Source organism: Henckelia pumila, chromosome 2, assembly GCF_033568475.1.
Source record: "Henckelia pumila isolate YLH828 chromosome 2, ASM3356847v2, whole genome shotgun sequence".
In the NCBI taxonomy this organism is placed as follows: Eukaryota; Viridiplantae; Streptophyta; class Magnoliopsida; order Lamiales; family Gesneriaceae; genus Henckelia; species Henckelia pumila.
In genome coordinates this window covers 198082426-198098538 of record NC_133121.1, presented here as the reverse complement: position 1 = coordinate 198098538, position 16113 = coordinate 198082426, and the positions used below count along the sequence as shown (strand labels likewise).

General features: G+C 34.9%; 1 protein-coding gene across 1 annotated transcript; it reads left to right on the top strand.

Annotated features, from left to right (window-relative positions):
• Nucleotides 1-7719: 7719 nt before the first annotated feature.
• Nucleotides 7720-11817, top strand: LOC140883956 (protein JASON). Its single transcript, XM_073290584.1, has 7 exons — nt 7720-7989; nt 8138-8192; nt 8369-8445; nt 8932-9173; nt 9505-10300; nt 10430-10509; nt 11407-11817. The coding sequence occupies exons 1-7, from the start codon at nt 7828-7830 to the stop codon at nt 11516-11518; spliced, it is 1524 nt and encodes a 507-aa protein (XP_073146685.1). The 5' UTR covers nt 7720-7827; the 3' UTR covers nt 11519-11817.
• Nucleotides 11818-16113: the final 4296 nt, after the last annotated feature.

The window sequence follows — 16113 nt, the reverse complement described above, 5'->3', positions numbered from 1 at the left end:
ATATCGTAAGGTCCGATGAATCTCGGAGATAACTTCCCTCTCTTTCCAAATATCACAGTGCCTTTGAAAGTAGAAATCTTCAAGAATAATCGGTCTCCCTGATCGAAACTCAGAGGTCTGCATCTGATGTTCACATACTTTTCCTGTCTATCCTGAGCAGACTTTATTCTAGCCTGAATGATTTTTACTTGCTTTTCCATATCTCTAAGCATATCCGGTCCCAAATCAGGTGACTCGGACACATCGTCCCAAAACAAAGGAGATAGGCACTTCTTACCGTACAAAGCCTCAAAAGGCGCCATATCGATACTCGCTTGATAACTGTTATTGTAAGAAAACTTGACAAGATGCAAAGAATCTTGCCAACTAGTGCCAAAGTCTAGCCCTACTGCTCGAAGCATATCCTCTAACGTTTGGATAGTTCGCTCTGACTGTCCGTCGGTCTGAGGATGATAAGCGGTACTCAGATGCAATCGAGCACTAATTGACTCTTGAATACTGTGCCAAAAGTGCGAAGTGAATCTAGGGTCTCGGTCTAAAACGATCGACTTCGGCACACCATGCAATCTCACAATGTTGCTAACATACAACTCAGTCATCTGATCGTGACGATACGTTATCCTGTACGGAATAAAGCAAGCAGACTTCGTCAATCTGTCGATCGCTACCCAGATAGCATCGCATCCTCGAACAGATTGCGGTAGCTTCGTGACAAAATCCATAGAAATGTGATCCAACTTCCATTCAGGAACAGATAGACTGTGCAACAGACCACCCGGTTGCTTTCTCTCTCCTTTCACTTGCTGACAGTTCAAACATCGGGATACAAATCTCGTAACATTGCTCTTCATTCTCTTCCACGAAAACTAATTCCCCAGATCGTTATACATCTTCCGACCTCCAGGATGAATACTGAACCGACTGCAATGATCCTCTCGGAGAATACGCTGCCTCAACTCCGAAATATCAGGCACAACAATACGGTTATTCACAAACAAAATATCATCTCTTACCTGGAATTCAGAATGATGCCCAGATCTAACTTTCTCTGCTGAAATCTGAGTGCTCGGATCAGACTTCTGTGCTTCCTTGATCAAAATAAACAACTCTGGCTCGGCTTGAATAACAAATACTCTGATAGTATTCCTATCTGTTTCAAACTCTAAACCAGAAGTGCAACAATCATTGATCAACTGAGAAACACCAATAGTAAAAAGAGATAAATAACAAAGCTTTCGACTCAAGGCATCTGCAACTGCATTCGACTTTCCCGGGTAATATTTGATTTCACAGTCAAAATCCTTCAACAGATCTAACCATCTTCTCTGTCTCATATTTAGCTCTGCTTGTGAAAACAAATACTTAAGGCTCTTATGATCAGAAAAGATCTTGAAAGACTCACCATACAGGTAGTGACGCCAGATCTTCAAAGCAAATACGATCGCAATGAGTTCAAGATCATGAACCGGATAACGAGTCTCGTGCGGCTTCAGCTGCCTCGATGCATAAGTTATCACATGCTTATGCTGCATAAGAACGCATCCCAAGCCTCGGTTAGCAGAATCACAATAAACGGTAAAACCTCCAGTACCTGATGGAATAGAAAGAATCGGAGCACTGGTCAGTCTCCTCTTCAGATCAACGAAACTAGCCTCACAATCTGCAGTCCAGATAAAAGGCGCATTATTTTGAGTTAGCTGGGTAATCGGCTTGGCAATAGCTGAGAATCCCTCGATGAATCGGCGATAATAACCAGCTAAACCCATAAAGCTTCGGATCTCAGGCACTGATGTCGGTCTAGACCAATTCATAATCGCTTAAATCTTGCTGGGATTGACAGAAATCCCATCTACGGAAATAATATGACCGAGAAAGACAACTCGATCCAACCAGAACTCACACTTAGATAGCTTGGAAAACAACTGTTCAACCCGCAAAATTTGCAAGACGATCCTCAAATGCTCTGCATGGTCAGTACGGTTCTTCGAATAGATAAGAATATCATCGATGAAGATAATAAGAAACTCATCCAAATAACGCTGAAAGATACTATTCATCAAACCCATAAAAACCGCTGGAGCTTTAGTCAAACCGAACGACATGACTATAAACTCGAAATAACCATACCTCATTCTGAATGCAGTCTTTGGAACATCTTCCTCATGCACTCTTAGCTGATGATATCCTGACCTCAGATCAATCTTTGAATAGACAGAAGAACCCTGCAGCTGATCAAAAAGGTCATCTATTCGGGGTAAAGGATACCTGTTCTTTACCGTTGCTTGATTCAGTTGATGGTAATCAATACAGAACCGCATAGAATCATCCTTCTTCCGAACAAACAGAACAGGAGCACCCCAAGGCGACATACTAGGTCTGATGTATCCCTTGGCAATCAACTCCTCAAGCCATTCTTTCAATTCTCTCAATTCGATCGGTGTCATACGATACGGAGCTTTGGAAATAGGTTGAGTACCTGACACTAAATCAATGCTGAATTCGATCTCACGAATAGGCGGCAATCCATGAATCTCATAATGCTATCATGGTCGTAAATCGAGCACAGTCTGAGGAGCAGCAAATGGACAAAGAAAAGATGATGGAAGAGCCGAAAAGTTTAGAGTCTAAAGAGGATATGCGTGCTGAAAATTCCTCAAAGGCGTGTAAGAAAGGTAAGACTTCAAAATTTGAAGTCGATGATAATGTTGATATTTCTACCTTACCTTTCCCCCAAAGAGATAAGCAATTATTGTTTGATTCTCAATTTAAAAAGTTTCTTGAAATTTTCAAGAAACTACATATTAACATACCTTTTGCAGATGCATTAGCTCAGATGCCGAATTATGCAAGATTTCTGAAGGATTTCCTGAGGAACAAAAAGAAGCTGAATGATCTTACGCAGGTTACACTGAATCAGTGCTCTGTAGTGCTGAAAAAGAAGCTTCCACCAAAATCTCAGGATCCAGGGAGTTTTTCTATACCCTGCCAAATTGGAAGTTTGTCACTTACAAATGTTTTGTGTGATTTAGGGTCGAGCATAAATCTGATGCCTCATGTACTTGCTAAGAAATTGTGTAATGCAATATTGAACCTGCTGCTATCTCTCTCAAATTTGTTGATGGATTTATTAAATACTCGAGAGGAGTAGTAGAGAATGTCCTAGTCAAGATAGAGAATTTTATTTATCCTGTAGATTTTGTTATTCTTGACATGGATGAGGATTGTGAGATTCCGCTGATTCTAGGAAGTCCTTTTCTTGCTGCTAGTAGGGCCTTAATTGATGTGGAAAAAGGAGAGTTAGTGTTGAGAATGAATGATGAGCAAGTGATTTTTAATATGCTTAAGTCGGCTACTAAGACCCAACTTTAAAATCTTGCTCTGCTGTCAAATTTATCGATGTGATTCATGACTATGGTGATGAATGTCTGCAGGTTCAGCTTTCCGCATGAATTAGTCCATTGAAAAATTTCTATAGAGTTGAAGCATGCAGTTGCAGGACTGGGCTGAATTTTTCCAATACGGTTCATAAGCCACCTTGAATGTCGCCACTCAAGAGAGAAATATAGTCGGGCTATAGACTATAAATTTAGCGCTGACTGGGAGGCAACCCAGTGCTTTTTATTTTGCTTTTTAGTTTCTTTTTGCGTAATTTTATTTTTTATTTTTATACCATATTTTATTTTTGTTTCTTTCCCATGCCAGTTGATCATGCCTGCCAATATATCTAGACTGATGCTACCTTACCCAACGGATACCGTCCAGGAGGAAGAGGATGAATTAAAAACCAGGGGAGTTTTATTTTTGTTTTCATTGTGTTTTTGTTCGTCTTTGCATTTGTGTGTTTGTATGCATTATGTTCATTGTTCTGAAGCATTGAGGGCAATGCTTTGGATAAGTATGGGGGGGAGGGGGGGGGGGAAGACTAGTTTATTGCATTGGTTGTTGTGTTTTTGTTGCATTAGTAATGTTTTGTGTTTGTTTGCATAAAGTCTATTTTGTTGTTGTTTGTTTTGTCTTTCATGAGTAGGATGAGTCATAATAGCCAATGATGATGAAGTTCATTTGAAAAAATTTGCTCTTAACTGGAAATGAAAAATTGTAGGTTGAACCGTGAATATTTATAAGCACTTGTGTTAGACCAGTGGATTGTAACGAAAGATTTGATGAAGTTTCTGTCTATTTGACCATTGCATGACAATAGGTGGTTTGTGGATCTTGAATGTGTTCTATGAATTTTGATGAGGCTCTAGTTTACACTTATGATCTTGGGCGCACCTTAAAAAAAAAGAAATTTTTTTTACAACTCCATCCGGGCCTTGAAAGGATTGAAGTCCTAAAAGATTAAATTCATGGCTAAGTATGCGGATTAAATGGGGTTGATGCTCCATCCGGGCTATAGATGAGGGGATTAGAAAATAAATAAATTTTTGTATCCTAGCCAATTGTAGCTAAGTCAGCGGATAATTATTGGGGCTAAAGCAATACCGGGTGCAAAATCCGGAGGTATGTAATTCATTATCTCAAGGGAGGTGGGATTTTGTTTAGAGGTCGTTGGAAGGAATGGACATTTGAAGAGTGAAACTTGCACTGATTTGTCATAGGTTGCTAAGCAGTTTTCAAACGAATTCAGTCTAAGTTGTATGAAACTGGAATGACAGTTCACACACACACGTTCACGTTAAACCGAAGGTGTATTATGTAAAGTTGAGAGCGTGTTGATTTTGTTTTTGTGATTGAACTTCTCGGAGGCTGTGCACTCTCATGAATCGTCCTTACTTATGTTTTTGTGTGCATATTGTTTTTGCATGTCTTGCTCGAGGGCGAGCAAGGTTTAAGTATGAGGGTGTTGATAAGTGCATTTTGTATGCATATTTTTGTGATGATTTTATGCTTATTTTGCATTCATTCATTGTGTCTTTGTGTATTTTATTTATTATTTATGCATGCGTGTGTATTTCACTCTCCTCGGTATTTTTGTAAGAAATTTACACAAAACTCGGTTTCTCGAGCAAATGAAGAAAATAAATCTCGCGCGCGAGCGAGATCCACTTCGCGCGCGAGCCCAGAAGAGAAATCCAGTAGGTTCGAGTAAAGGTCGTGCGCGGGCGAGCTCCTGTCTCACGCACGTGCGAGAGGAGGCGAGAGTACACTGTTTTGAAGAACTGCGCGCGCGCGAGACCTCTTTCACGCGCGCGCGCGCGTGTCGCGGAGTCAGAAAATTTGGAATTTCCTTGTTTCCTAAGGAAATTAATTATTATGGGATCCAAACACTATAAATAGGATATTTGAATATTCTTGAAGGGTTCCAGATTTTCAGACGCAGAGAACGGGAGAAGGTGGCTACTGCTTGGGAGAAGATTTCTTCTTCTTTTCTTATTTTCTTTTGATTATTCATGATTAAAAACCTTGTTTAAATCATGAATTTATTTATTGAGTAGTTTTTTTTTTCGATCAAGGCCACGTGATTGGGCCAGACAATTTATGTAGAAAACTTGATTTGTTTATTTGAGATTTTCAGACTAGATTTTCTTTTATTGATTATCGAATTTATATTTGTCTTGTGAATTTTCTGGCCAGTTATTTGCTTGCATGTTAATTGATTCCAATTCGACAAAGGAGATTTCGATTTTGATCACTTCGATATTCAACATATTGTAAAACCAACTACAAATAGAATTTGGTTTCATTATGCGGTTTGGGTGTAAACTGAATTTTCACAGTTCGTCATGCATTCAAATTTGATTAGAGTTACGAAAGATTCCATCAATATTTGAATAGGTTTTATTGTTTTAGAAATAGTCCTTTGAATAATTTAGAAAAATTCCCGTGAATTAAGATTAAGTCTGATGTCTTAAATCGACTGCTTGTTACATGAATTGTCTGGTACCTACGTGAGTTCTTGATCGAATTTTTCCCAAATTAAATTTTAATTAAAAATTTCTGCTGTGTTTTGAGTTAAATTTTATTTATAATTTAATTTCTTAGTTTAAAATCCTGAAATCACTCTTATTAATTTGTCTAGATTAAGTAGGAATAAATATATTTTGGTATTCATATTTATACAGTCTCTGTGGGTTCGACATCTGGACCTTTGTCCACTATATTATAACTTGATCTGGTACGCTTTCCAGTTGATTTTTATCATACCGATTTAGCAGGTCAACTTGTCCCATAGAGATTTCCATGAACAACTGCAAACTCAAGAAATTTTCCATCTTCAATATCTTTCTCCATGACACTTCGCTCGGTGAAATGGTAATGGATGCCATTCTGCTCATGGTTCCTTGGAGCACGAGTTGTGGGCTTACAAAAAATCCAAACGTTGATGGGAATTCTTCCATTCAAGAAAAATATCTTTTTAAGCCACGTATAAATCCTTCCTTGTTTTTGTGGTTTCATGGTTTACGATAGTTGAGCTGTCATTTTTATACACACCCTCTTGATATTTGTAAAGGGATATATAAATAATCTTGAGCTTTCTTTCTTTGTCTTTTTTTATAGTTTGAAAATGGAAAATCAAGATGGTACAAATAAAATGTCGTGTCAAATCCAATTTTGAGTAAGAATACAAGTAAAAATTCAAATAAAACAATTCAACAAAGTGAATGGAGTTCATCTGCAAGGTGGAATACATTTATGTCTTTGAAATTTGTTGATTTTTGTGAAGAAAAAAAATTTTATCGGTCAATCAGCCAAATAGTCATTTTAATAAAAACAGATGGAAAAATTTCGTGAGAAAGTTCAATGAAGCAACTGGAAATTTGTGTACAAAAAACTTCGAAACCATTGGGATTCTATGGAGTCGTTTTTATTTAAGCACTAAGCAGCGACATCGTGGTTTTCTCTATCTTTGTCTATAGGTAGACATTGGATTATTTATTTATTTACGAATTTTATTAAGATAAATTATTTGACAATAATTTATTATTTTATTATAAAATATCATAACTAAATCAAGTTCTTTGAAACAAAATATGCTAGGCATATGAAAATAATATTCATGTATTTTTTTCAGTGTTCTAAAAGGCACCACCTAAACTCGCCTAGGTGCTAGGCGGTTGCCCACTGCCTCGCTTTCTTGCTAGACTATGTCTCTAGGCATTTTTCGCCTAATCTCCCTCCTCCCAAACCGCTCAACCTGGCAGAAAGCCGCCTAGGCGGGCAGAAATCCGTCTAGGCGGTTACTATTTTTTATTAAAAAAATTAAAAATAAAAAACTAAAAGAGAAACACGAAGCGAGAAACAAACACAAAAAGAAAGAAGAAGAAGAAGAAGAAGCGCATAAAAGAAATTCAAGCAAAAAATTAAATCTCATATTACATATAAAGTCCTGATATCTATTAATATTTATGTTGTTGTTGTTGTTATTATTATTATTATTAAAATTTTATAAGAGTTTCGTACAAAAACTGAAAAATATAAGATATAAAAATTATATTTTATATTAAAACTCTTGAATATTCCAAGTTATTTATTATTTAGGTTTTAAAAAGAAAAACAGCTTAGGCCCTGCCTAGGCAGTCGCTAGGCGATGAGTCATCGCCCGCCTACTTGCTAGCGCTTTTTAGAACATTGATTTTTTACACACACAATACATAGGTCACGAGTCACAAGTCACGCCCAATCAGAGTTTGCAATGTGTAAGCCCCCAATGAATAAAATATTTTGAATTAATATTTTTCCCTCTTCTACAGTGCGAAACGCATCCGTTCGAATTTCAAAACCCAATGGAACCATCAACGCAGTGACGCCCCACCTCTCTCCATATTCATTTAATATTCGAATATCAATTATTCACATTCAATTTGGACATTGATTCACTCGTAAATGGTATGGTCTTGGTTCTCTTCTGAGAAGCAGCGGCGCGAAAGTGTAGCTGGAGCTGTGGCAGCAGTTCGGTTTCTGCAAAGAGCTGTGGTAACGACGATGGGATGTTTTTTTGGATGTTTCGGTGTTAAAGATTCTCAACCTCGATTCGTTGCGCCGCCTGTAAGATCTAAAAATCCCATGATTTTGTTTAAACAATTTATTTATTTCTTTATTTTTGGAAATTTTGATTGGATTCTTATGAATTTTAGGGTTTTTGTCTGTTTGATTTTGACGAATAAGTGCGAAATATTGTTCTGTTTGGAAACAGGAGCCTTTGGTGTCCCGGAATAAGAAATCTCTGTCATCCCTTTTGGTTTCTGATGGTAATTCGTTTTTGAAATTTTTAGTGATTATATTATATGGGTTTTTGTTTGTGGGCATCGGTTAGTGAAAATCGAGTGGATTTATTTGGGGAATGGAGTTAGTGATATGCTATATGTGGATTTGGATTGATGGAGTGCTTTTTGTTTTGAATCGGTTTCGGTTCTCAATGTAAAAGACGATTCACTTGGAAAGGAAGAGGGAGGTCTGGATTCACAAAATGAGGAAGTTGATTTCCTGGAGCTCAAGGAACAGGTCTGTCTGTTTGATTCTTGAAAATCTTGGCCACTTCTTGTGAACTTTGAATTTCGGTTAGCTTGTTAAAAAATCTGATTCGGTTAATCAGTAAATAATAATGTCTTCTCTGCCTATAACAAATGGATGATGATCTCGTCTGCGCTTGGTTTTTCTTGTTAATATCTGGTGAGCATATTTGCTTCAATCCTATCCTAGTCATCAGAAGTCTCACTTTATTTAATTCTATATTCAAAGGTATATGGATCTGTTCATTGCGTGGGTGATTAAAACTGATTTTTATCACTGTTTTTTGGTGCCTTATGTCCCATTCTTTGAGATTGTAATATTTAATAATGAGTAAATTAATATATCGAGGTGTATGTTTTTGAATATGTGAAAAGAATGCTATCCAGATCTATTATCCTTGTTTACTCATAAAATTTAGTCAAATGGGATAATGTCATGTATTTTAAAATGCTAAGGTTCCATGATGCTGTATTGCAGGCCAAGTACCTCAAGGCTTGTGGAACAATAGCTGAAACTCCCATCGAAATCCGAAAAGCCTCAGAAAGATGGGTGGATATATCCTCACAAAATGATGAACAAAAATATTTGAATTTCAATTCATGGCTTCCCAATGCTTCTATTGAGAAACTGAATCTAGGGAAGCCACCTGTTGACTCTCCACAACCTGTTAAAATTTGTGAAGAAGGGATAACAGAATCTGTTGAGGATACTCCCACCAGGTATATCTTAAACTTCTGCAGGTGGCTTTGAAACCATTGAGAAGCTGATGTTTGAAGTAAAATGTCTCGTATTTGTGACGGGACACCACTAGTTATGACTTTCTTCTCGTTCCAAATTTTTACTGACTGGAATTTTAGGTGAAATAGAATTCAAGCTTTAGATCGAGGAAGAAGTTGTGCCAGCAACTACCTTCGTCCTCTTGCTTATGTACTTCAGATACTTCTCATTTTGCTAACCATGATAGATATGGCTTTTTATTTCTGACATTTTTAGATTTGGCATTGTCAAAAGTCTATACAAATTAAACACTGCATTATTTGTTTTCTGTAGCTGCTTGACTGATGGGCTTACCAGAAGGCAGTCTACCTGCAGTGATCTTCAGAATGTTCTTACATCCAATGATGAACAGCATAACGATTCTGAAGCTTCATTGGTTTCACCAGGGGCCTTAGCTCCAAGTGCACAGTTAAAAAACAAATCTGTTCGTTTTGAATGTGAATCTGATAGGTCTCCATATTCTTCGAAAGGGTCTACATCTGAAAGTGCTAGTCAACACTCAAAAGGATCAGGGTCAGCTGGATATTTTAGTTTGTCCAAGCCATCAATAAATCCAACACCACTGAAACTAATGGATGAAATGCAGACACCTGGAACTGTATTCCCCGGATACTTGGACAATTTGGCTCATGGAAAAACTACCAGGGTCAGGTCTCAGTTTGTGTACCCTGTATCGAACCCAGTCGAGAGTCTCTGCCAGTGGGAGGAATATAAGGATGAACGTTCAGATTCCAATTACCTGATTGGATCGCACAACCTAAATGGTGAAGCAACCCCAGTGTCAGTCTCAATGTTAGACATGTCAATGAAGGATGTTACAGTTGAAAAAGAAATGAACGATGAAGCAAGCTTGGGTTCTTGCTCCAAACCACCCTCATCCAAGCAAGATGACAACAAGACATTATCTGGTTCATTATCAGGTGAAAATGTTTTTTGTCGGAAAGCTTCCGGTGATAGACCTATTCTTGGTATGGTAGCTTCCCATTGGAATGATGATGAAACATCTCGTATTTCACCTAAATGGTGGGATGGGAATGGAATTCCAAATTCAACTAACAAATACAAAGAGGCTAGTTCTACTTTCATATTCATTATTCACCTTTTGTTTTCTTCTTTTATTTCCTTTCGGCCCTTTTTTATGTATAGTTTTATACTTTTAGATGCACATACTGAAACTATTGAACGTCAATCTGCATAGGATCAAAAGGTTAGCTGGCATGCAACACCATTCGAAGAGAGACTGGAAAAGGCACTATCTGAAGAAACTTTTATATCAAGGTATACCATGTTTCTGGTCCATTGACTGTCGAGGCTTCTTTTAAAGGAACTTGTGCTGAAAATTTTGTCAATAGACGCTTCTCGAATAATTTACATCTTTTATTTTGTGCTCCTCTCTGGTTGTGAATCAATGGATGTTTTTAGTGAACTCACTGCCTCCTGATTTCGTGTAAGATCATTAGTTTTTGTTTACTCCTCAATGAAGCTAGCTCCATTTGCGTGATTAGATTCTAAAATCAATTAATAATCTAGACCTGACTATAATGCCACTTTTCTTATTCACGTCTATATATATATGCACCTAAAGAAAGATAGTAAGAGACCAAAGGTTGAAGCATGACCATTAAATATTCACACATGCCGCAACTTGGCTCAAAGCAGAGCGAGGAGCAACTACACCTGTTGTTTTTTTAATCATTTTTGCTTTTATTGTTGTTTAATTGTTTTTTAAGAGTAATGTGGGGTACATTTCTTTTATGTATCTATAGTATAGGGTATAACATGCTTTAGTGTGCCTCAACTCATAATAATTAGTGGCTCAACTGCCTAGACTGCGAATTACCCCTCCACCTTGGGGTTTTAATAAATGTGTTGAAGCTTAAGGAGATCTATGTAATTTACATCCGTAGATTATTCTTAGTTGAAGATCCCTTTGAATTGTGCATTTACTTTTGTACCGTTCATTTTCTATCTTATTACCCACCATTAATTAATCATACTGTGTGTTAATTAATATTTTATTGTCAATAAAATATCTCTTCTCTATTATGTATTAGATATTAATAAACATATATCTAATTATAAAATTTTCACTTGAATAGCACGTGTTCTTTCCTTGTATATATATATATCACATCATAAACTATTCGACTAATCTTGCAACGCTTTATTCTGCAGGAAGCCCATCAGTGGGACACCAGTACCTGATTTTAGTGACACCGAAGAATCTGATACTGCTCTGTCACATTTGCAATCTTCAACCCATTTCAATTCGGTGGTTTCATTCTGATCAAGGCTTAAACCTTGTTGTGCCTTTTCCTTTGTGTGCTCGCAATATGTTTCTTGATCATGACTCGTGAATGATATTCGTCTAAACAAATTCTTTCAACACATCTGAGTTTGAAGTGCCAAGTTGCATTCAGGTATTAAGTTTGTGACGAATGTATAGAACAAAAGTGTCTTTCCAGCTTTTGATATGTTTCACTGTTTGATGGAGTCTTTCCAGCACGAAAATATCCCATGTATGCTCATGCGTTTGTTAAATACAATTTGATTGCAATGATGTATTCTAAACGAATGGTCTTCCTCTTTAATTCACTCTAGGGACACCTTTGTTGAGTTTATGATTTTCTGAGATATTCAAAATTTCAATAAACTTTTTTAATGGTTTCATGAAATTTATTAAAATAAAAGAATTAAAGCATAAATTGTAACTACGAAATCTCAAAATTTCTCTTTAATTAATTAAACTCAAAGATCCGGGTGAACTTTAAAATATTTAACCCATGTTTTCCAATATGGTTTTAAACGTTGAACCGTTCAGAACCAGTCAAAAACCGGTCAAGAATCAGCCAAGAATCGGTTTTTCGAATTTTTTTATTTTTTTTTGAAAAATTAGTTTTTTTAATTTAAAACCTTAATTTAATATTTTATTATATATATACATGATTATTTGGAATTTGTATTTCGTCAAAAATATTATTTTAATAATATTAGAGTTTTTTAATTTATTTATTTATTTTAAAAAATATATATATATAACTATAATTAATATTTTGAATATATTTATGTAGTTATTAATTTCAAACTATGATAAAATATATATTTTTTGTCTATTTATATACATCTTTTAGGTTTTTAAAATTTAAAATATTTATTAATTATATTATAAAAATGATTCAGCCCGACCGTTCGGTTAAAACGGTCCGACCAGTTGGATTATTTTTTCAAGGTAAACCGGTTCGATCACTGGTGCGATTATAAAAATATTGATTTAACCAATGCAAAAACTCTTTCTTCCCTTCAAAAACTATATGCACATTAGTTAATTCTTCATTTTTCTTTTCAAATTTATTGCCTTCTATTTTCTCTATTGTTAATGAGCTCACTTAAACCAAAATTTTAAAAACTTCATAAGATTTGGAATATGATAGGATCGGTTAGTGTAGAGGAGGGGTGAATACTCTTCAAAAAATTTTCAACTATCAAATATTAGAAGTCAATCGGGTTAGCGACTGACTTCTTACGTTCTCAGGGCCATCTTCAGAAAATTGGAGGCCCTAGGCTAACTTAAGGTCAATATAAATTTTTTTTTGTAACATATAAAAATATTACGTATGAAGTGATCATATATATATACAGTGTTTGGAAAAATGCCAACAAACAGATTCTGAACAATGAGTATAACAACAGAATGCGAAACTGAATGAATGAGGTAAACTAAAAGAAAGACACAGTCAAATGTTTTTGGATGCTGGAAGATTTCAAAACTTCTACATCACCTCTTCTTTCTCATCGGAAGGATAACACTAGAAGACTTTGAATATTACAACAACTTGCAAAACTCACTCCAAGACTAGGACTTACACAAAATCGCCTATCTCAAAACTCTTAGTAAGAACAACACAAAATACCGTCCTCGACTGAATGTAATACAACAAGATTTCAACCCGATTACAAATGCACAAATTGATCCTTTAATGATAGAATAAAATCTGAGAATGTGTGCTTCGAGTTTCTTGATCAGATTAGCTTGAAAGACTTTGAAAGTTGCTTAGAAAATGCGAGAGCTAGAGAGTTCAAGAAAGCTTTCCTCAACTGATCTAAGTGCCTATTTATAAGGCCTGGGTGCCAACCATTATAAATCTAAATATTCTCTGAAATCTTCACATTTTTCCCTTTGCACTGTTTGTATATGTCATGTCAACATTCTTTGAAAAAGGTACATTCCGAATATGTGGCGGTCATTGCAGAAATGTCAGTGTACGTCCGTTGAGGTAAACTGAGTGTCAATTTGAATATTCTCTGAGTGTTCATTAAACTGATTGTGCATGCTTCAGTTTTCTGATGATGACAGTTTAGTGGTAGAGAGGTAAATTGAGAGTAGTTGAATATAATAGCAATTCAGAAACTGAGTACTTAGTCTCGATATGTAAACTGATTGTAAACTGATTCTCGGTAGGTAAACTGATATATCTTAGCAGTTGAGTGTGCAAGCAGTTTACTTAGCCACTCTATTCCAGCGATGCGAGCAGTTTAGTATTTCGAGCGATTACAAACGCCAAGTTCAATTTAGCAATGCGATTGACAAGCAAACTTAAAAACATCGAAACTTAAAATCCCAACATAATATTTTCAATTTTAGAATAAATATTGTGATTTTTCAATGCATACCATTAATTGTTATATTGAATTATAATGAAACGTCATCCAAGAAGTTGCAATGCCGTTTAATTCTGAAATAATTGTGCAAGGAAAATAAAATAAAACTAATAATTAGAACTATAATATATAAAGAGAAAACAATTTTAAATTTTATGCTGTAATTGAGAAAAGAATGTTTTATTAATATATACTATATATATATATATATATATATATATATATATATATATATAATATTAATCTGTTTATTGTACGAATTCTAATCTTGAGATTCTGCAATGCTTCAAACTCTAGTTATTGAATTTCTTAATAAAATTATAATGTTTTTTCAAAAAATATTAATATTCTAGCTCAAAATTATATTTATGCAATTTGTATTTCGAAATATTTTTATTCATATTCAGAAATATTTGTGAACAACGTTACCAATTCACTAAATGAAATATTTTTTAAAATTTGTGAGCATATACCTGCATCTGCATATATTTTACAATTATGTGGAATTGTATTTAAATTAGGGGAGATTGTGGTCGATTTTGCGGTTTTCCAAAAAAATTTCAAACTAAAATTTCATATTCCTTCGGTTTGTTTGTTTTTTTTTTTTCTCAAAAAAAATTGCCGTTTTAAATGTAGAACTATGTTTACGATTTTAGCATTTTCAGACGGTTTAGAATACAAAATATTATAATAAAATATAAAACGCAGATCAAATAATATAAAAATAAAACTAGATAAACAATAATCAAGATGAAAAATTTTAAAAAGCGAAAAGTATGACAAAACGTCATAGGTCAAGCTAAAAGCTTTACAAACTTAAGTTGGTTTAGCTCGAGATTAAATACGAAAAAGAATTTTTCTTTTTTATTATAATCTTGAGAAAAATAGTTTTTTCTTTACTAATTTGTTCAATTTTAGATTTTGATATACTGACTTTTAATTTTTGGTTATCTTCGTCCAATTGCTGACGTGACACCTAAAAATTCTGACATTATGTGAAAAAATGCTAACATGAGACATAAAAATATGTTGACTTTTATGTCAACAATTGGACAAAAATAACAAACAATAAAAAGTTAATGTTTGAAAAATACAATTCGAAAACTTAATGGATCAAAACCTAAAACTAAACAAGTTAATTATCTCAAAAATCATTTTTTAAAATTTTAATTATATCAAGTCAATTATAGATTATTTTAAGAATAAATGATAACTCAATTTATCAAAAATATAAATTTCAAATATAAATTGTCTAGAATAAACTTTCAAAAAAAAAGGGGTTGACCCTGAAGGGGATCCCATCCCACATGAGTCAAAGACTCAATGGCTCATGCAGGGTTAAATCGAGGGATATGCACGAGCGACAGAGACCTGAGGGAGGGAGCAACATGGCCAAACCCCCAGAGCATACCCCCTCAATATTTCAGCAGAGAATATGCTCCACACGAGGATCGAACCCGCAACGCTGGAAATTTTTTCCCACGTCACCCCAGGTCTTGCCAACTCCCCTATGCCCCTGTGGGCTGTCTAGAATAAACTTGGCTAATTGTTGTTGGGTCAAGTGTAACTTCTTAGTCTCAAATTATAAAGCGTAAAATTTATTTTGGTACATGAATTATTGATAAACTGTCAAATTATTAACTATTGTAAAAAAAAATGACATGGATCGGTAAGAAATACCATTCCGGCACGATATGAGGCGGGTGGATCGGTAGGTATAAAATTTTATTTTCAAGGTTATTTTATTGATTAAATGTTTTTCTTTTGAAGAAATTTTATTGATTAATTGTTGAAATATTATATTTATTTAAAATTATAGTATGAAAATATTTATCAACTCAAATTGTACCACAAAAAAATTTAATATATTGATGAAAATATAATAAAATAAATATATGTCATCAGAGCCCGGTGATATTGTTTTCAGAATATTGAAACATAATCATTTTAAATTTTCGAAATCTATATTGATATGTTGGGATTCTATAGTAACCTAGTATCCGATTTACGTGATTAAGTTGGTTAATCATGCTTATTTTAGTAAAATATGATTAAAAAATTTTAATATGATCAATCGGACCAAGAAATCGACTCCAAGATGTCCGAAAATGGTCCAAAAGAGTAAGTTAACTCGGGTAGTTCGAAAGGTCCGAACATGGGCCAAAGGGAGATCGGAAGGTCCGAATTCGGAACAAGCGATGCAGTTCGATATCTGAGAGTTTA